Below are 22,013 nucleotides of genomic sequence, written 5' to 3' on the forward strand. Positions count from 1 at the left end.
GATTCCATGTGTCATCAATGATGTAGACTGTGGAATACCTATGGTCGTTCAGTTGTACATAAAGCCTTCTTGGTCATATATAAGGTAACAAAATGCTTCTGACACTTTTTTATTATAAATTTTCAGCATGCTGCACAGCAGCCACACTTCTCTACAGCGTAGCTTAAAGACATTGGCAAAGTCAATAGCTCTGACTAAACACTACAAGGTCCCAAAGCTGAGGCCTATTGGCTATGCCAATGCTTGTTTTTATGTTGAAAAGCTGACTGGGATGTGTATAGAAAATATTAAGTTGTATTTAAACATAATTGTGCAGAAAGTCTTCGGAAAGTCCGTTCTCAGAAGGATTCTGAAATACGTTGTTAAAATTCTACTGTAACGGTTCTCTCCAACAACCAAGTAACAGCCAGGAAACGTATCTTATTTACCGTAGGGAAAGTCCGTCATCCCGATGACCATGTATTGGGGGGAGCATTTATTGGTTAGTAGAGTTCTTCCGGATGTCCATTGGATATTGCTCTTCAGAAAATATACAGGGGCTTATGATTGGCTTAAGAAATGTCTGCTTGTTATTCATTGGTCATGGCAGGCGTTCAGAGGGGCGCACGTGCCCCCTGCAAAGAGTTTGCGTTGCTGTTCGCCTCCATCTGTTGTGAGCAGGCGGACCTTTCTTTTCAAAGGATGGGTTTGGTTTTTGAGGTCAGTGAGTCGGCTCACGGGTCTGAGGGTGCTGGAAGATCCTGATGACCCTCGTGAAGCCAAGCAAGATCGGTGAGTAGCCTTTTAACTAAAGCGGCCTTAGCCTAATAGGACTCCGCCTAGCAGCAGCGTTTGAGGCGCTCTTTGCCACCGAGATCCGCCCGGACTATACATTTTTCGGATGCGCATCATCTCTTCCACTGTCTCACTGGGGAACTGGCCGACGTCCCGCCCTGTCCCCGGCTGATGCTGTGCGCATCTTGCGCAATGAGGTTAGAATTAACCGTCGGCTCCATCCTTAACTGTTTGTCCGCTGCCACGGGAACGTGCCCTTGCCCGGGACTCTCACCAGCGTGGTGAGTGTGGAGCAGTGTTCGAAGTGGGCGGGACCGGCAGGGCACGGCGTGCCCGTACTTCTTTAATTCTATAGATTACGTTCCACCTACTCTTCTATTTTGAACATGCGTCCCTGGACTTAAGAAATATCCAAGGCCTGCAGAGAAGGCTAGGCATTAGTGGTTGTTCGGGGAGGGGCGGGGAGCAGAGAAGGAAAAGGTCTCCGTCTCTTGCTTCCTGCCCAGACAAGACAAGGTGTCCGCTTCTGCTCTGCCACAGGCAGCTGCCCCCTCTCTTTCTTACTCTTGTTTCCTCTCTCTTTCTTCTGGCTCCTCCTCACTTACAGAAAACCGTGACTCAAGAAATGGTTCTCACCCTCTTTCTTCCTGTCGTTCATTTGTTCCCCTGTGCAATGGATGCAAAAAAAAAACCCCTTTTGCTGGAAATGCCATTTTTGAAATTTTTCTATTCCCAAGTGCAGCCTCGGGAATACAAGGTTCAAAATATGAAAAATAAATTACTAAATAAAGCAAGACGGAGTGTTCTTAAAGCGGCCAGATTGATTTATTCAAACCCAAACACATTAGCGTCACTTGACAGAGTTTGCCAGTGAAGCGCTACTTTTGTTTTTTTTGTCTCTCTTTGAATAGCATTGTCCCCCCGCACCCCCCCCTTCCACGGGGAAGTGCACCAAACCTGAAGGTACTGCAATACCTGGTTGATGGGTGGATTGGAAAACAAAATGTGTACTGCGGCTTTCTGTTTATAGATGTGGTCCATTTAAACCATACTGCTTACGATTTGTAAGGCTAAAAGCAATGGACCTTGAAATGGGTACTTTCTTGGCCCTGTTGCTATGTTCTTAACTTTTGAGGCAAAAATACTAATTAATTTCTGAATAGTGAGTGTAAAACCGTTAAATTCACTATGTTGTTCCTGCTTACATTTCACATGCTTTAATCTTTCATTCCCTACGAGTGTTTGCTTTTTCCAGGATGTTGTTACTTTTTCCTTTAGGCAGCATATTGCTCTTGCCTAGTGCGTAATTTGAATTGAGTCACATTCAGTTGTTTATAGCAGTTCAAATTGGATTGTAGTTGAGGGCAGTGTGAATTTCCCTCAGTGGGGCAGTATGGTGTTCAGTGAGGGAGCGGATGTGGCCTATAGTCAGAGCTGCCGAATTTGGAACTGGGGAACCAGGTTCAACCTTCATGACCAGTCCCCCAGACCACTCTCCTGAGGGAGCACATGCCCATGCTAGACCTTTAGAAGGCCCTGTAAAACCGGAGAAGCCCTGGTGTCTTAGCACCAGCAGGTGCACCCTAGCAGTGGCAAGTGTGGGTTCACCTTGAAGGCTTGTCCGCCACAATCCATACTGAAGTTCACCTCCACTCTTGCGAGCATGCCTACGAAGTAGCTGACCCTAGAGCAACAGTGACTGTCACTGAGGTCACAGGACCCCTGAGAAGAGCTGGCTCTAGGCCGGTGCAACCGGTGTGACGGCAACGGGCGCTGACTTTGAGTGGGGGCGTCGTATATTATGGTTTTGAAAGCACTTGCTGCCTCCTTCCTGGCCCCCAGCAATTTTCGCCAATAATAAAAATGTCATGATAGCTCCGGTTTTGCATTTTTTTTTTTGTGTGTTTATAGCGAAAACGTCAAAATAAGTTCCAGTATACAATGGAAATTGAAATGACAGCATGGAATAGTCATACATCACATGAAGAATCAACTCAAGTTGATATCTCTGCAGATGTCTTATGTTGTGTCTCTTCTACATTCTCAACTGAATTAAAAAAAAAAAAAATATATATATATATATATATATATATATATATATATATATACACATATACACACACATACTCACTACGCCATTGGACTCAAGCTATCCTGGCTGAAGAGGGGTGAAACCCCGAAACCGGTCCTAGGATGCTTGATTCTGGTCCAGGGAAAACATGGCTTGTTAGTTCGGGCTGGACTGTTCCCATGAGGCACAGGGTCAAGTCTGATTTGCATATGGTCATGTCTAAACTGGGGTGGCGTGGTGAGCAAAATAACGATTAATTAAACCCAGATCTGTGACTGGGGGTGAATGTTTTGCCAATGTGCAACATTCCGTCCATCATCTTGTGTTTTGCCTTTCTCAAAGACCATCTATTTAGTAATGTCATTCTTCATTAATCTCTGAACATTTTTGTTATCACTTGTAGTACGTTAATTGTTTAATTTGCTGTGCCCTCCTTTTAAGACTTTATGCGAAAACTACATTTAAAGAAACATTGCCATTTCTCCATCCAACAAACGTGGTACAAGTGATTTTTTTTTTTTTTGGGGGGGGGGGGTTTAATTTAAAAAAAAAATTTTTTTTATTGGTACTCTCTATTTTACAACCGTAATTCTAACTTTCTTGCTACAACATTTGAATCCTTTAAGAAACTCACTGCTTTTAAATTGTAAGTAGCTCCTAAAACGCTCAAGCTTTGCATATACATGAAAAAGAGAAGTGTACTGTGTACAGTAGTATAAAGGGCCCTATAAAACCACTTCAGCTGCTAGAACTCTTTGCCTCTGACAGTAAGTGCTTGAATCACATTTCACTGCCGCTACCTCACAATAGCAGCTATAAATGCGTTACTAAAGTGCTACTTTTCTGGGCGTGGGTGTCTGTTCAGATTGTGTCATTATTGCGTGTAAGTTGTAGCATTTGACAGACCCGGTATTTGGTGCATATGGGCCACACTGGCTCATTAGGAACTAGCCCCTGCAAATCTGACATTGTGTGCCTCCTATTCTCTGCTACCACTGGGGCTGTGGGTATGGTGCGCTGCATGCACTTCTGACTGGAGGGAACAGCATCATACCTGCCAGGGTGGTCTATGACCAATGTCCTGCACTTTGTGTCCGATTACAAACCATGGTCCACATATCTCACATTGAGTGCCTGATACTCTCTACCACTGAGTGGATGCATACAATGATTACTGTGCATTCCTGACTCGGGGTCTAACTATCCCAAAGGGGACTTTTTCTTCCATTTCTTCTTCTTCTTCTCCTCCTTCTCTTTTTTTTTTTTTTTTTTTTTTTTTTTTTAGCGGTGGTCTGAATTGACTATTATCACATACAACGGCTTGTGGTCTGTCTCATACGTTCTCTTGTTATGATACACTCCCTGCTATTACTGAGCAAGCGGACAATTAACACTGTATAGCGGAAGGCATTGCCAAAAGTAACATCTCCCTCCATCCTGTTAGGAAGATGCCACTGCATTCAGTGATGCTAAAAACAGCAAGTGTTACTAAGATCATTGACCTCCATTTATATCTGAATCTAGTACACTACATTTAAGTAGGCTAAGTTTTGACAGCTATGATTAACACCGCTGATGCATGTTGGTGATGCATGTCTGAACTGATCCCTGATGCATGTTTGTGTATATGGCTCTTTGGAGTCTTTTGTGTAGTGGTGTGCTGCCTTTCAGTAATTTTAGAGCACTAAAAAGTAGGAGAAATACATCCAGCCTATTTGTTAGAAAGTGATGTTACGGCCCCCGGGTTGGATGGATAAACCGTGTCTGCTGTTCTTCAATACATCCAGTGTTCATTGATGGTCTGAATTGAAGACCGTTGTGAAGAGTTTCATTTTTCAGCAGTTTTTTAAAAAGTCATTTGATAGGGCTTACCTCTCGGGTTGCTCCCGATTCTGGCCTTGGCCACCCAGATCTTTCACGGTGTTGTTTTATCCTCTTGAAGGAGTTGGTTGATCCTGTGGGCAGACCTTCAGTGAAGTGTCTAGTAGGGATGAAGTGCCTAGTAGGGATGTAGTTAGGTGTCAGTTTTTGCAGGTATGGTGGACCTTTCACCTGGTGCGTTTTGTGCACGGTGCATAAGACCTTAAATATATTGCTTCCATTTACTTTAAGCTAGCAGAAAGCTTTAAATGCAGGGAAGATGTTACTCATGGAATTGTCTCGTCACTTATTTTCCGTATAGATAACCGAGTTAACTTGACTGGTGAACAGAACTGCTGATGTAAAATATGGCACCGATGGGAAAGCTGGCCTACAACAATTTGAAGCATGTGTTGTAATGTACAGATGAAAATGCCTCAGACCCGTACACTGGGAAAATCGACCCGCTAATACTTTGGTCTAATTAGTTCAATTACATTGCTGTCCTTTTACCCGGAAGATATGGCCTGTCTAGCCCATGCTGTATGATCTTTAGTGGTACTGCCCTCTTCTTACAGTCAACCCTGTCTGCCAAGGGCACCATCACCAGCCGATAGTGAGGCGTAACTTCAATATTAAAGTGCCAGTGATGCCAAACTGCAACCTCACTTCTCATAACCAGTACCACCTGCCACAGGCTGTCTTTAGCTGGTCAATACGGGTGGCAGTAGCTGTAGTCTTAGTTTTAGGGTGCAGTTATTCATTTATAACTTAATAGGAATTTTTTTCTGTTTTGTAGTGACCACAGTAAATCGGTTGAATTCTGCAGCACAAAGGAAAGATTGAAGGCTTAGTCTGTCTATATTGCCAGTTGGTTACTGAAAGTGTCAGTGCCATATTTTCCTTCCTACACTGCGAGTTTTTAGTGGAAAACGTTTGCCACAGACTAACTCAGTAGTTTGAGGATGAGTGGCAGAAACTCTAACCTCCGTGTCAAATCTATTCAGCTCCATCTCAGTCCTCCACCGTTCATAACATGAGCGCTGTTGAAGTTGCTGATTTAATACCCGTTGTTTAAACCATCAATAATCTTCAAAGTTTCGTTGTGTCCAGTATATATAGTCCAAAGAAATCCTAGTTTTGTTTTGGACTTCTTAAAAAAATACATTATTCCCAGTTAAAGCTTATTTTGCTTGTATATTTGGAATAAATACTCTAAAATGAGAATGCTCTCTTGTATTGTGTAATTAGGACCTTTATTGCCATTGTTTTAAAGTAGAATCCTGCTTTGCTTGCATCTGAATGTCCAACTTTCCAAATCCCATCCATTATGGTTGCAAGGTATGAATACAGTATGTTTTAAGAGTGTTAGGCAGTTAACACCATATGTGTGTTTTTCGCCTATCCTGCTACCAAAGGAACACACAAACCTGATCAGCCATACGAACAAGCAGCAAAGAAAAATACTTATGATTCATGGTGAAGCTTGCTGTCTACCGTGGTTGGACTCTATTTTAAGTGTAGCGCCATTTAGTATGCTCTGCCTTTTTGCTAAAAATCTATACAGATAACTAAAGGTACTGAAAGCTATTGACCCACACTTGCATCCTTCTGCTTCACCAAGACGCTTCAGGGAGCGAATCGTCACAACTGAAACTGGATGTGTAGACTATCGGATTAGGTCAGTCAGTCAAATAGGCTTTATTTCGACATAAAATATCTTAAAAAGCGTACATACATTGGAGGTCATTTAGAGCATTTACTAAATAGAAAACGTAAAAAACCCTAGATATTCTAAAATTCATCATTTTTTCTACATTTAACTAAAAGGAAGGTTATTTAAATTAGCTAAAAAGAGTTAAAATCATGATTAAACAATTTGCCTAAGTCTTTTTGACCGTATTCGCCATGCCCAACCTAGATACTTCGAGGTGGCGCATGCGAGGAATGGGCGAGTGTCTGTGAGTAAAATACGTAATGCCACGTTACAATGTCTAGTGCCCAAAGTAAGGCACATCGGTTTTAACCATTTCATTCGGGGGACCTTATAGGCGGGGCACTCGAATAACAAATGGGGGACAGATTCATGACGCTGAGGGCAAAATGGACACCATGGCGCTGTCTGGTGTGGTATTTTCCAGTGGCATGTGAGTTCCATGACCGGGAGAAGACCTGTTCTGAATTTGAAATACAGAGATCTATCCCATGGGGCAGTAACAATGTCCAGGTACAGTTCTCTAATAGGGACATCTTTGTGCTCCAAAAAATTTCTGGTAGATTTGCAAATTGTTGAGGAAGAATTCCTTTTATTTGCTACCCATGACCAATAGATTTGTTTTATCATGGATTTGGGCGGGGCTGACTGTTGGTGCCATGCTTCTTCCAGACCCAGATTTATAAGTAGAGCTTTGACGTCCCTTAGCCATTTTATTTTTGCCCAGCCGGGGCAATTAATTATCTCCCGTAGGCCTTCCGCATAACTTGAGAGCTCTGGCACTCTCCAGATGCGGGCCCATAGTAGCAGGGGGCGTAGTTTTGCTTGATCTTCAATCGCCCGGCAACCCATGTCCAATTGCAGGGGTAAAATGGGAACAGAAGGGCCGAGAGACATTAGGCTTCTCTGGAAGGCGTTCTCAGCTAGAGTTAGCACTTTCACATTTGACATCCCCCAGAGCTCCGCTCCGTAAAGTGCTGCACTTATTCCTCTGGCGGAGTAAATATCCATTACTGCCGCTATTGGTCTTGTGGATGCTGCTCTCTGTTCTTTCAACAGGGCCCCAGTCACTCTTTTTAAGCTCAACAACATTTTGGTCAAGTGGCAGTCCCATTTCATTGTATCCACCAAGCGAATGCCCAGATAGTCAAACGTTTTAGTTCTTTCAAGGGCAACGTGCCCCAGTGTGGGAGGGGGGCCAAGCTTGTGTGGGGGATTCAAAATGAGATACTTAGTTTTGTCTGTATTAATACAAAGGCCTCGCTGCTTACAGAAGGTGTCAAATCCAGAAAGAAGCCGCTGGAGGCCCATCGGAGATTTTGACAAAAGTAAAGTATCATCGGCAAAGAGTAAAGTAGGAATTAAGCGACCTGCCAAACGTGGAGCATCTGCTGGAGTCTGAGTCAGAAAATCCACCACTCCATTTACGTATAAGGAGAACAGGGTTGGAGCAAGTACGCAACCTTGTCGTACACCTCTGTTCACCTCAATTCTTGAGGTCTTTTGACCATTTGACCCCCAACGTATTTGGGCGTAGTTATTTTCATGGAATCTCATGATCAAATGAAGCAAATAGGGTGGCATGCCCAGGTCACACAGCACTTTCCACAAGTTGTTTCTAGGCACCAAATCGAAGGCCGTGCGGAGGTCGATGAAGGCCAGATATAAGGTACCCTTTCCAATTGTGACGACCTTCCAATAGATCATAAGTAGCCTTAGCGATTGTTCTATCGTTCCTGTCCCGGATCTGAACCCAGCCTGAAAATCCGAGAGTATCTTATTCTCGTCAGCCCACTGCTGGATCCTAGATAAGAGGATCTTGCCCGCCACTTTTTGGGAACAGTCTATTAAGCTAATCGGTCTGTAATTAGCTGGGTCATCTCTTGAACCTTTCTTGTGCAGGGGAACCACCTCAGCTGCCATCCAAGAAGCAGGGAGGGGGGCGCCTGCCATGACTGCGTTCAACAGCGAGGCAATCATCATAGCCCATTCGCTTATGTCCATTCGGATGAGATCGCCAGGTAGGCCATCGGGTCCAGCTGCCTTGCGAGGAACCAGTGATTTTATGGCAATTTCAGCCTCTTTTCTGGAAAATGGACTCTCCTCATAACTGCCGGCACCTTGAAGAATCTGAGGTAAAGGGAAGACCATCGCTTCTGTAGCAGGTGCAGTATACAGCTTCGAGAAGTGTGAGTGCCACTGGTCCTCGGTTATATTGCATGTAATGACGGTGTCCAGGGGTCTATGTTTTTTTCGTAACAGATCCCAAAAACCTTTTGCATTTTTTTCTATGCTTGCTGCGCGAAGCTCCTGCCAGAAGTTGTCTTCCCAGTCTCTCCTGGCTAAATTAATTGTGGATTTGTAGGACTTACGTTTAGCAGCTATTTCTAGGGCATCACCACTCTTTACTGCCATGATTAGAGCTCTTTTTCCAGCACGGCACGCCTGTGAGTACCAGCCAAATTTGCCCTGTCGCTTAACATGGTTTTTGTTTGCCTTGGGATTTGGTTTGACCAGGAACAAGTCCCCTATCGCTGTCGAAACCTCACTGAACATGGCTGCTATCTTATGCGGGCTAGGAGGTTGATTTTCCAGGGTTTCAGAGGCTGCGGCAATAACGGCTCTGATGCAAGATAGTTTTTCTTCATCAATTGCCACCTTGTCCCATTTTAAGCGTCTGAGGCAATTGGAAGGGACCCCCCCCCCCAATGACCTCTGTTCGAGTGCCGCAGAAGCTCCAATTAATGAGCCACTGGACCTCCACCAATATATTAGGGATAATGAGAGTGCATTGTGGTCACTTTCCAGGGAGGGCAAGACTATCATATCCTCCAAGTGTGCCCACAAGGAAAAGTTTAAGAGGATATAATCTATCCTAGATGAGTGGCCCACCCTATTATACGTGTGTGCACCCGCCGGGTCTGACCGTGTTCTCCCATTTGCTGCTCTCAAACCGAACTCAAGTGTGAGGGAATTCAGTTGGACAATTCTAGGTGTCCACCTTTTGACGATTGGAAGATCGAGGGGTGGAACGCCTCTCCTCGAGTCTTCGTCGAACAGGTCCAAGGATTCGTCGGCCATCAAAGGCTCGAAAGTGCAGTTAAAATCCCCCATCACCAATATTAATGAGTCGCCACGACACTCCCCCAAGGCTACCTCTAGAGCCAGGAGGGTTGGTGACGAGGCCCTCCCAGAAGCCCCTTGTGTGTAAATGTTAAAAATCTCCAGCTGCTCAACCATATTTGGGCATGTTACGGTGAGCCGCATCAAATCTGGTGATTTTTGGGGATGGTGATACACTCGCCAACCTAATGATATATCGACCCAGACTAAAAGACCTCCAAATGGGCGCCCTCTTCCTGATGCTGGAATACCTGCCGGGACAGAGAAGGAAGCATATCCTACTCTATGCCTTGGTTCCACGCACCACGTTTCTTGAAAGGCGCAGACGGCATGGGTCTCTGTAAGTGCCACCCAATCCGGGGCGTCCAACTTGTTATTCAGGCCTGCCACATTCCAACTGATAGCCTTCAGGATAGGACGAATCATTGGCCCTACACATCCAGCAACCCTGCTTGGGGACCCCGAGTTTCCTACTCCATCCATGGGCTCAGTAGACTCAGATCTACTATCAGAAGGGGAGGAGATGATGGTGAAGGACGTTGGCTGGAGCGTGAGGGGGGTTATTAATGACGAGGGGACACTCACTGCTTTGTACAACCCATTTGCCTTGGGTGGAGGGGCTTTTAGTGCAACTTGATTATCGAGTCACCAACCCCATCCATGGGGTGGAGCCGCTTGAGTCGGCGTCCTTGCCCTTACTCTGGCATCCAAGGTTGGGTAGTGAGGATACCATGCACCTCTGCCCTCATCCGGCAAAGGCTTCTTAAACCCGGATAACGGGGGGGGACGATAGAAATACCCCAAGTCCCTTGTTTGTATGTTGCAAAAATTGTGTGGCGACTGCTGGCTGCAGATCATACCTGCTGCTCTGGGATCACTAAAGTTAATTAGTACGCAGTCCCCGGTTAAGTCCTTGCGTCTATTTCCAATCCAACCCACACGGCGGACATGGGCTATCCTACCATCAATATGCCCTGGAATAGGTCTGTTTAATCTGAGCCAGGACAGGGTCTTGTGTTTGAGATCAGAGTACAGCTCGCAAGAACCCTCTTCAAGCTCCGGGACCCCCGTGAGGATTACCACATACGGTTGGCACCCAGGGGGAAGGCTAACATTGGGGGTGCTAATTTTTGTCCTACCCGGTAGTAATTTGACTGGGGGTTTAGCTAGAGGTTTAGGCACAACCTGACTGCCAGAAATAGGATTAGGTGCAATTATATTTCCTTCTGGCACGGTTGGCGTATTTTCAGCTACCTTGGAGGTTGTCGCTATGACCTCTAGATTAGGGGCAAAGTTAACTTTAACTTTAGAGGTCTTCGCTGCTTGATTATTTGATTTTTTCCTTGGGGGGCTCAGTCTAGGTATAGGATTGGAAGTTTGTGGAGCAGGACTGATACCTGTATTAGGTTGCAGTGACTGTAGGGCCTTCCCAGGTAAGGGGACTGTATGACAAGACGTTGGCTCCGAGGGTGCCAATGTTACTGGTGTTACTGTACCACACCTTGACCCTCCGTTGTCTTCTCCCTGCCTCTTGGAGTGGAATTTGACCAGTGATTTCACAGCATAGAAGTTATCCAACATTGATTGCTCAAGGGTGGCTAATTTCCGTGTGACACAATCAATCTTGTCTGCGAGGGGCATCACCACAGACCTAAGTAGGCCCTCAACGTCTAAAGATCGGAGGACAGTATCAGTGTGCGCTGCCTGTGGAGCTGGGGTGGTGCCAGGAGACACTGGCGGGACAGGTGTGCCTAGCGGACGAGACAGGTCCCTGGATAATAAAGCTCTAGTATGAGCATTAGTTGATTTAGGGATACCCCCTTTGGTCGCGTTGTGCCTACTTAATTTACTGCGTGGTTTCGGAGAACCCCCCCCTATATGGGCTAACAGGGCGCTTTCTTTTCCTGGGTACTGCAGAACCTGAGAGTGGTTTCCCAGATGGAACAGTCGCTAAAGCCGCTGCTAAAGAGGTACCAGCTTCGGTAGATGCAGCTGTAAAGGGGAGGTGTAAAGCTTTATTAGATGTAGCAAGAGGGCTTTGGGCGTTGTTGGTCTCAGGTTCAGGGTCATCGTAATGGGTCCCCAGCAAGGGATTACATGAGTCGAGTAGGTTAGAATGAGTAGAGTCGTGAGCAATGTCCGGTACAATGGTCGTTACCGTTTCGGAGCTTACCCTAATCCGACTCTCCCTCTCGATAATGACCGGTGAATCGACTACCACAAGTGATGTGGGTGGTGCATTAACTGGGCTAGGGGCTAGGGCGAGAGTGCCCAAAGATGAGCGCTTGTGTGTCAGGCCCATAGAGTCCCGGGATAGTCTTCGTTCAGCTAAAACTATCTCCTTTTCTACAATGGAGACTGCCCGGGAAATAAATTGGTCCATTGTGCCTGTGACTGTGTTTCCCACAACTTTCCTAGATTTACTAGCTCTAGTTCTAGTACCTGTGGCCATACTCCCGTCTTACTCGTACCCACTTAGCAGGGCCAAGAGATGTGGCCCGGCCCGGCCTCTTCTGGCCACTGATGGCCAAAGATGGTCCCGCCCTTGTCCCGGGCTTCTCCCGGATGCTCCCGCGTGCTCCCGCACAGCGGGGAAGGGGCGTCACTTTAATGTGACGTGAAGCGAGGGGTGGGAGGGGCAGCAGGTCAGCAGGTGTGCCAGAAAGCAGGGGCTCCTGGTTAGATGAGTCCCTGTGGCGGCGCTGGTAGTGCAGGCTCGATCCCTGCTTCCTCGCGGCTTTCCTGATTGCTGTGAGCAAACGTGCTCCCAACAGCAGCACAAACCCAGAACTGCGACGCGGCACCCGCGGAGCGGGTGCGGCGAGTTGTCAGCGAAGGTCCAGCAACTCCAAAGAAACGCCGGTAAGCCCTCAGCGTGTAAGGATTAGGGTGCACATAGGCACCCAACAAAGATAGCTCGTACTAATGCTGCATATTAGTAATTCTTGAACATACTAACATTCTTAGGAGGAAGCTTAAATACAAGTTTTAGTAAATGTCTGTTTTTTTCTTTTTGATGAACTTCGCTCCCCTCTCTTGAGAAGTGACAGGCTGCACCCTTATTAACCGGTCCGTAAATGTATATTAAGCACATATGAAGCAGACTCCAGCAAAATGTTTTCAGGACGCTGTCCACTTAGGTGCTTTACAATTTTTTCATTTTCTTATTTATAGTCTTGAGGGTGCATACTTTGTATTTTCATGTTAAATGTGTATAGCTAGTAATGAGTTTCCATACATGAAGGCGTTGGCTGCAGAGAAATTGCTCCTTTTTTGACAAGTACAGCTAAGTTTTCTAGATTGTAGATGGTCTTTCAGTAGATCACCATACGAAATATCGACTCAAAAGTTGGTGCATGTGATCTGCTTTGCATGCTTGTTTCCGAACCGCAAAATGACAGTCCAGAGAAGGTGTTAGGATGTAAATGCCTCTTGGGTTCCCAGCTCTTATAATTATATGTAATTTGTAATGGAAACTGGTCTTGCCCCTCATACTCTTCCCCCACAATCTGCAGTTGCATTCCTCAAAGTTAGACATGTCAGTGTTGCTAAGTGCATAACACTGTAAGCACATTTTGAGCTCAACAAGTTAACTTGAAAGCATGGTTTACCATAGCAAAATGCTCTTCATGTGAAGGGGCTCTCTGCCAAAATCACCGGAAGATGATTTAGATTACCGTTGGGTGGGCATTCGTTTAAGTATCCTTTAGTCTGGACTGTAGGTCCCTGGTAGTTAGCCATGCAATCTGATTTTGTTTGTCATTTAGTATAGAATGCCAGTACTTCAAACAGAAATTAGCTTTTAAACTTGCTGAGGACAGCTTTCTGAGGTGACTAGTGTACCAAGTAATTTACACTGGAATATCATTTGCCAATGAAGAGGGTGTGGCCAGTATTCATTGTGCAAGAAGGGGATGGTATGTTGAGCATGCAACAAACACCAGGGGGAGGTGCGGTGTGGTTATTTAATTGTGCTGGGCGTTAACTGGCAAGTCCTTACTGTTAGTTTTGTCTTAAGTTGCAGACCAGTGCCATCCTCTAGTTTTTCGCTCTCACCCCCAAAACCTGGTGGTAGGGCCAGTGCTGAAGACTGTTATTGTCCTAAATTTGAGTTGATGTGAGGTGGTAATACTACATGGAGCAACTGCTCAAATACTGTCCTGGTTCCACTCACGTTCTCAGTCAGCCCTTGGCTCAAAACTGAACTCTTTGCGATGTTCGGTAGTTACTGTACACATCCCTGTAGTGTATTTGATCCTGGGTCTTGTGGTGCCTTCTCTTTTCATGGATGTAGTTATTATTTTTTGGGTTAGTCACATGTGAGCTCAGTGATTAAAGAGCTTTCCAAGTTGGAGAGACCCAATGGAGTCCATCATTAAATGCACTGTTATAGTAGATCATGCAAGTAAGGAGTGTGCTGCTGGCGTTGTTCATGTGCGACTAGATTCCCTCAGTACATGAGCTCATGGCACCAGGGCACAGTAACCCTGTTATGGGCCATGTGCCCGTGCAGGCTGCAATAAGTGCAAGACCATCCGTCCCAGAGCCTCTTGTGAAGTTTCAGTCAGAAACGGGCAATTAAAGAGACAGTCTGAATATAATACTAAATGAAAAAATCCTGAAATTCAAGACCTTTCTTGTTCTCTGCAGCCGCAGCTCTATCCCATGCACGGAGCAGGACCTCCTTTATTCACTGTTGGCATCACAAAATAGATCAACCATGACCTCGCAGAGGCATTGACAACTATATCATTGCTGTAGTCTCGAATGATTGACCTTTACACGTCGTTTAATTTGTGTAAATGCCCCATTGTTTTTTGTCTGGTGTTAGCCTAGCTCTTTCGTTTTTTCCCCAAAAAATAAAAATACACTTGCGTAGTTTGATAGGTGTTTTCAGTCAACCATCTTTATATGTTCGGCTACTAGAGTGCCATTCGTATTTTGCTTCTGCCTACCACATCGTACTGCTTAGGGCAGTAGGTCACACCCACTTCAGCCATTGGCTCGTTTCTCTCTCAGTAAGTCATTGTATTCTACTTGTACAAAAGAACCCCTTACAGTGTCAAGGGCTGGTGGCTTAATGTGTCCCTTTTTTCTTTCTTTATTTTTGTTGTTGTTTTTAATTTCTTTTGTAATACTTTATAATTGTTTAGGTCTTCCCTACATCTTTTAGCTGGGTGTGGCAAATAGGTTCTATGTTGCTACCCAAATCTCAGTGCAACGGGGATAGAACGTGACCAGTGTTTTTGTTAACTGTTTGCAGAGTTTCATCACTTTATTCTGCTGTGACAGTCACACCGCTATAAACGATTTCTAGTTTTGAATCTAAAAAGTATTTTACTTGCACTTCGACAAGAAAATATTTATTTATGTCCGTTCGTGCGCCTGTAGCGTAAAGACACGGACGGGTGTGGAGGGAGGTGTTGTGCCCCTCGTAGTTAATATCTTGGTTTTCCTGTTGAACCTGTTTATGTAATCGGACACACTCTCGTGTGGAATGTGGCAGGAGGCTGCCTCGGTGGCGAAACCGCTGAGCACTTGTTGCTGCAGGCGGGTCTTGCTTTCAGCTGCGGTGAGTAGGCAGATACTAGCGAGAGCGCAGGAGCGCCGCCGACTGCGGGCTTCGTACCGCTCTGTGGAATGACCGTAACCCATGGACAGTTCGGCGCTTAGTTGTGTGAATCAGAATTTCACCATGCTCTTCGCGATATGTACAGGTAGTGATTGAACGGATCATATGTGTTTAAGACTCCAATTGAGTGCCTTGTATTATCATTGATGTCAGTCGAGAAGCGAACGCTAGATTTTGATTGTGGGCAATGTTGAAAGCAGTGAGTGTGTGTATGCACATGTACTTTCCGCGACCTTTGTATTCCGAGTTATAAATCCACCACGGAAACACTGACCCCGAAACATTAATTTCCTTTTAAGTTTCTGCTTTCCATTTGGTTCTTTTAGGCTGGTAAACTATGCTTTCCTGTACGTTTAGTACTATGACACCGAACAAAGCTCCGGACGATCCTAATTTGGTGTAAATGTTTTTTCTTTCGACAGGCTGGAACATCTGCTGCATTTAAACTTCATTTCATCTGCGAAGAAACCCACTTTGAAGTTTCGGTGCTTTGGAGAAAGCTATGAGGAATGCCCTTCCACTTCGTCTCGCCGGAGCTCCTACCTGACCGCTCAAAGACCAAGTGCCTTGGAATTTTTGGAACCCCCGCCCTTGTGCTCCCCGAAACCAGCGAAATCTAGGGTTGCTTTCCGCCTCTACCCCCTCTTCTTCGCTGGCCCCAGTGTTCGGTGCTCTTACAAAAGCGGCTTTTAAAAAAATATCTTCTACACTGATTTTGTCCGCCTTCTCTGAGACTGCCCTCTCGGGGCCGCACTTACTGCCTCCGCACTCGAAATCCACACGTTCCAAGTGAAAATGGGCTTTGCCAAAGGGCGCTACTTGCTGATGTTTCTGTGCGTCCAGCTCGTGGTCATGGCCTTCCTGTACCGGGAAGGCTACCGGAAAAGGATGTCCTACTTCTTTGGGATTCTTTACAAAGGAGGTGCCCCTTCCGCAGCAGGCCCTGCAGTTGGTGCCCACCTGAACTCGTCTCTTCCCGGAGATGTCTATGCCAATCTAAGCCTGATCCTGAAACCCAGCATTGGAGCGCAGGAGCTGCCGAAGTGCCCGAAGACCTCCCCGTTACTGGGTATGTAATCATTTACAGAGTATCTGTACTGTCTTCAAATGCCAATGTGTCTACGAAGGTCTGGCTTCCAGGTTAGAAATGCAGTTTGAAGTGCAAACAGGGTTTATTGATTAGTTCCTTGTCTGCAAATCCCCTGATCCGACTGTCTGACCCAGTAGGAGCTACGATGTGTCTAATGTGACTGCGAGAAGGTGAATCACCCTTAGCAACTCATGATTGTGCTGATGATGGTGCCTAGTCTTCAGCCCTAGCTCACAAGTTAGTGTCAGCCGAGAAAGCTGCTTGGATCAAAGGCTGTTTCTGATGGTGTAAATCATCGCTTAACTTCTGTGTAGCTTGGGTAAAGAAACGTTATGTACCACGGCCTGTGCGCCACCATTTGTGCAGGTATGTTATTAGGCTGTGCAAATGCAGCGTATAATTCAGAAGTTTCACTTGGTTCGCGGATAAGAGCCTAAATGCGTTTTGTGACGATAGGTTATTGCAAAATGCTTAATATTTCAGCTGGAAGTAGTAGGTGCACCCAGGATAGTGCAAATTTCAGTGCTTTTCAGCCAAAGAATCAAGGCACAAGTCGAGGGGTACGCGCAGGTACATTCACAGGTAGATGCCATCTACCCTGCCAAGAAGTTGCTCCCCCCACAGAAATATGCTGAACTCATCCCGATGTGTTTCATACGCCGGGACACATTCAGCAGCGCCTGCACGTTGTCTGCTTTCCTAACGAGCAGCGAGTGGGGTAGGGTGGGTTGTTGTAAGATTCCAACTCGGCCCCTAAAGCCTGAAGTTACGGGGCCATCGGCCCTCCTTTTGTCTCCATATCCTGGCTAGGAGCTATCTAGAGCACCTAGATGCAAACGCAGTGGAGGGGAAACAAAGGCTCCTAGCTTATTACTTCAAAGGTAATTTAGAGACCGTGGTTCTGATTCAGTTCAGTCCCTGTAAATGAGGTATGCATGCACTGTGAGAATGTCAGATCTCTCGATCTGTCACAGTATTTACACAAATAAACATTTACATAACATTTTGTTTAATTTCTTTATAGCGCTACTCCTCCCATTGCAAAGTGTCAGAGCGCTTTACATCACATTGACCATAAATAATTCAAATGTGTAAATCCGTGTACAGGATGTGTTACATAAGACAGGGAGGGTTACATGGTGTAGAAGTCGCATGTCCTATATAGTTCATTGTGCTATATTACCACTACAATTTATTAACTGGAAGTAACAAAAGGATGTCTGTGTTAAAAGCATTAGCCCACTTACCTAGCTACATAAGATAAAACTCTGCATATTACATGATGTGCTTTGCAGAAGACATATGCTACTTTGATTAAAACTGGGACTAGATAAAACGGATCTCTCGCCAGCATTTGTGTTAACTTCCAGAGTTATATTTCCATTATTATAATTATTCCCTGAGATTTTCTGAGCACACAATTATCTCTGCACCAGGTGCCTTAACCCCCTAAGAAATTTTGAAATGCAAACATTAAATTGCGCAAAATAGATTCATTCTCCAAGTGTTTCCTTGTTGCCAATTTCTTTGTGTCAAAGTTATAAAAGATAATGCATGTGCAAGTTGAGGTCCAGATTTTGCATCGGTTTGCATTACTTTTTATGCGCAACATGATATTTAATCTCATTTGTTAAATCTTGTAACCTCAATTGTACTCATGGTAGACCTGCTAAACATATGTGTGAGGTGTTAAGATCTGATGTCACTTCTTGTGAGGTCTTGGGTTGTGATGCCACTTCCTGTGATGTCACATAGTTTGATGTCACTAACTTGGTTTTGTCCTCCCACTTCTTTTGTTAGGACTTGTGCCCTGTGAATAATGGTACAGAAAAGAGCATTAAGACCTCTAATAACCTAAGGCCTTGCAGGCATTACTTAATTGGGGCTGATTGGGGCTACTGGCACTCATTTTTTGGGACCGGACATAAACCGAGAGCAAGCTACGGAAAACCCACAAACGGGACGGACGTAGGAAGGAAAAAACAGTCTCAAAGGGCAAAAGTAGGAACGTGTAAGAAGAGTCAGTGGAAGGGGCAGAGATTGTAAGCTAGTGGAATAAAGCGGCCTGCAGTGGATTCAGGAACACGCAACCTTGGTATTTCTTGCTCGCACATTTAATTGCACCGGCAGCATGTGTAAGCCCTGACCCTTTCATTGGCAAATTAAGCACTGCTTACTGGTCTTCCAGTATGTAGTACAATGTTGTAGTGCCATGTTTTCTTAATGTCCGCTGTAGGCATTTTTTTGGTGGCACAAAGTCGTGTTTGTGCTCCTGAAATAGTCAAATTTAAAAATGAGTTAGGTCGGCCATATTAATGGGTTATTGGTCAAATGGAACGTCTCGAAAATGGGCTTTGCGAAGACACATTCTCATTTTAGGAAGAATCGTTAGAGCAAAAGTTAAAATTCTACTAAGCCAATAGTAAGGGAAGGAAAGTGTGCTGGACACTATGCATTTAGCACAGACAATGTTCACACAGAACTCCTTTTTAGAACAGTAGATTGATTACAGCTACAATTAATGTCGCCTACCAGATTGAAAAGAAATAATCAAAGAGAGGGAGTGAAGAGGTATTAGGATAGAACCTACCTCCTATCTGATATTTAGTAAACAAAAGTGATTCTACCCTGTCATGGAGTGAAAAAAGTGATTATAAATTATTAATTTTTAATTTTGTAATGATAATTAAAGTGAGTTTTGGGTGATCCATGAAATGTCACGGAAAGCACTATGTGTTTTTAAAATACCCCTCACACACTATGAATCCCATAGTGTCATGCTTCATCATGGGGGTCTTCCCGTCCCTCTACGGGGCGGGGCGTGCTACTACCTACGACTACGCGGGAGCACTGTTGTTATGATGGTAAGGCTTATGTGTAGTGCAAGGGATGTGAGTGTTTAGAAATATGTGTAAAATATAAAGATTAAAAGAACCCTGGCTAGTAGAAAAAACAATTTTATTCTGTTCTCTAGCTGGGAGCATTAAAAATGGGGAAGAGAGTAGGAGATATCACGAGCTAGTGGCTACCTACTGGGTCAACATGTTTCGTAAGCAGTCCCCACTGCTTTACTCATCAGGACCAGTAAATTATCCCTTAAACACTAGAGGGATATTGTATCAAGATATGTATGCCTATTCGTATCTATTAACAGACTTAAATGAAAGCTGCGCATGAGGGTACACTGACCCCAATGAAAAATATGACCAAATTGGTATCTGAAAAGAAGAAGAAGAAGAAGAAAAAACACTAGTAATACAAGGCTGTTTCATCGTTGTGGGGTATAAACACATCACCATACTTTAAGTATATCTTGCTGAGAATTCAGTTGATATCGTTTTCGTGATATATTTTTCTAAATATATATAGTTTTCGTGATATATTTTTCTAAATATATATTTTTCATTCTATATCTGAGCGTGTAAGGTGAATTTTACTCATCACCCGAATTTTTCTTAGAACAACGAAAAAAAGAAGAAAAAAGGAAGCAGTTAGACACAGAGGACAGACTATATGTGACATTACCACAGAAACAAACATATAGATATTATACTATGTGGATTCGCTGGTTGTATACACATATATGGTATAATACGCATGATTGCCCACAGTCATTCACTACATGTAAAAAATCGTAATGTACATACTTTAATTAGGCGTAATGTTCAGGCTTCATGAGCACGCACTGGAGGGGAGGGCGCCTGGTTATAGTCACTATAGAATAGTAAATATCGTATTAGTGAGGGAAAAACGGCAGCCGCCGGTGGAAGGCGAGCCTACCAGACTCCTGACCTGGTTTAACGACTTGGCCGAGTCACAACTTACAGTTTATAGGATCATTCCTCGCTTCCGTGTGCCTCCGTGCTGCTCCGTCGATGTAAACACTGGAGTGAGCATCTGTGTTTTTATTGGCAGAGGGCAGGCAAGAAAAGGACGCACAACTAGAGCGTAAATGGGCTTCAAAATGGCCGCCCGACATGGACTGTTCGAGGCACCAATCCCTCACTTCCTGGTTACGGAACGTGTGGAAATAAAAAGTTGTAAAAAAATCGTAATATGAAACAGAGCATAAGGTACCTATGATCAATCGATAATTCAATGTGAATCTTTAAAAAAGTCAATATATCGAGCAAAGGGAAAAATAGATATTTGCGAGTATTGTAGCAGCCACATGTTAACACTCCGACAAGGAGCGAGGCACAAAAATCGTCCGAAATCAAAAAAGTTGACAACGATCACAAAGGGAGGAAAAAAGAAATGGGTAATTCATGATTCATTCAAAATGATGTCCATTACTTAATAATTTTCCTCAGTGCTTAGTGAAGCAAAAGTAGACATATCGCCGTCATTGTGGCAGGAGAACACGGAAAGCAGACTGATCATTGGCACTTCATTGAACATCAGGAAAGCGGAGTGCTATAGTTCGTAAAGAGATGTCTGAATGTGTATTTCACCCATTGTCTTCAAGGGGGAGTTTGTAATGGGGTCTGTAAATCGATCGGATCGACCTCAGACATTGTCTATCTTGTTTGGTAGACCAATCATGTACCCACCAAAATGTCATAAAAAAATTCTGGGTGGGTCAGCAAAAGAAGTTATCAGATTGACTTCAGGCATTAGAATTTGTTAATTTAGAGAAAAAGATTAAGGTTTTTAAGAGATTCATTAGTTGAAGTTAAACCTGGCTCCATGGAATATCGTCATTAAGGCCCATGATGTTGGTCTTAAGGCGGTGTACCCATCTTTGCTCTTTTTCAAACAGGTATTTGTCATTCGGTACTTGTTCTATGACTGTCCATGATATTTCTTCTGGTGTATGTGCAAAGTCAATGAAGTGGGTTGCCATTTTCGTTGCTCCTTTTTTGCACTTGATGTTGCTTTTATGCTCACCGATTCTTACTTTTACACATCGCGTGGTCATCCCTATGTATTCCAGTTGACACGGACATTTAATCAAATACACAACGTTGTTACTGTTGCAAGTGGTGAATTTTCTCTGTTCCCATTTGGTGCCGTCAAGAAAGGTGATGCTTGTAGTTTTTCTCGTAAGATTACAGACTTTGCATCTTCCACACGGGTGGTGTCCTTGGATTTTAGCCATGGAGGTCGATAGGCCTGTAGATTCATTGCTGCTAGGTCTAGTGTGGACCAACATGTCACGTATGCTTTTACCTCTTCTGTGTGCAAAAATCGGTTTCGGGAGGTTAAGTCCACCACTATTCAAAATGCGCCAATGTTTGTTCACAATTTTGGTAATTTTATTGGATTAAGTGTTATATGTAGTGATGCAGAATGGCCGTTCTTCTTTGGGTTTCGGTGTAATTGGTTCAAGAAGGCTTTCTCTGCAGTTGTTGCGTGCTCTTTTGTATGCTTTCTCAATAATTCGTTTGGGGTATTGTCTTTTAGCTAATTTAGCTTTAAGATCTTCCGATTGGCTTTTGAAGTCTTCAACTTCAGTGCAATTGCGTCGTAGGCGCAAAAATTGTCCATAGGGAAGGTTATCGCGTAGGTGTTTTGGGTGAAAACTCTGATATAGTAGAAGGCAATTTTTTGCTGTAGTTTTGAAATAAGTGGTAGTCACAAGTCTTCCATTTTTAGGTGATATATTTAGGTCAAGGAAAGTCAGCTCCTTATTAGATATCGTACTGGTGAAATTCAGAAATTCATCTTGGTAGTTGAGCCAGGTCATAAATTGATTGGCAGTGATTTCATCACCGTTCCAGATGATCAAGATGTCATCAATGTATCT

General features: G+C 44.3%; 1 protein-coding gene across 5 annotated transcripts in view; it reads left to right on the top strand.

Annotated features, from left to right (window-relative positions):
- The first annotated feature begins 598 nt into the window (after positions 1-598).
- Positions 599-22,013, top strand: part of LOC146809277 (beta-1,4-galactosyltransferase 3-like) — a 233,667-nt gene continuing 212,252 nt past the window's right edge. The window contains exons 1-2 of one of the 5 annotated variants that reach the window (XM_085616089.1): positions 599-771; positions 15,597-16,243. In XM_085616089.1, the coding sequence (XP_085472215.1) occupies positions 15,970-16,243 (274 nt within the window). In that variant the 5' untranslated portion in view covers positions 599-771; positions 15,597-15,969. Of the gene's footprint in view, positions 772-836; positions 1,056-15,028; positions 15,260-15,596; positions 16,244-22,013 lie in introns of those variants that run through there. The other 4 variants (XM_085616092.1, XM_085616091.1, XM_085616093.1 and 1 more) reach the window with 4 other exon arrangements.

Source organism: Triturus cristatus, chromosome 7 (genome assembly GCF_964204655.1).
Source record: "Triturus cristatus chromosome 7, aTriCri1.1, whole genome shotgun sequence".
NCBI classification, from domain to species: Eukaryota; Metazoa; Chordata; class Amphibia; order Caudata; family Salamandridae; genus Triturus; species Triturus cristatus.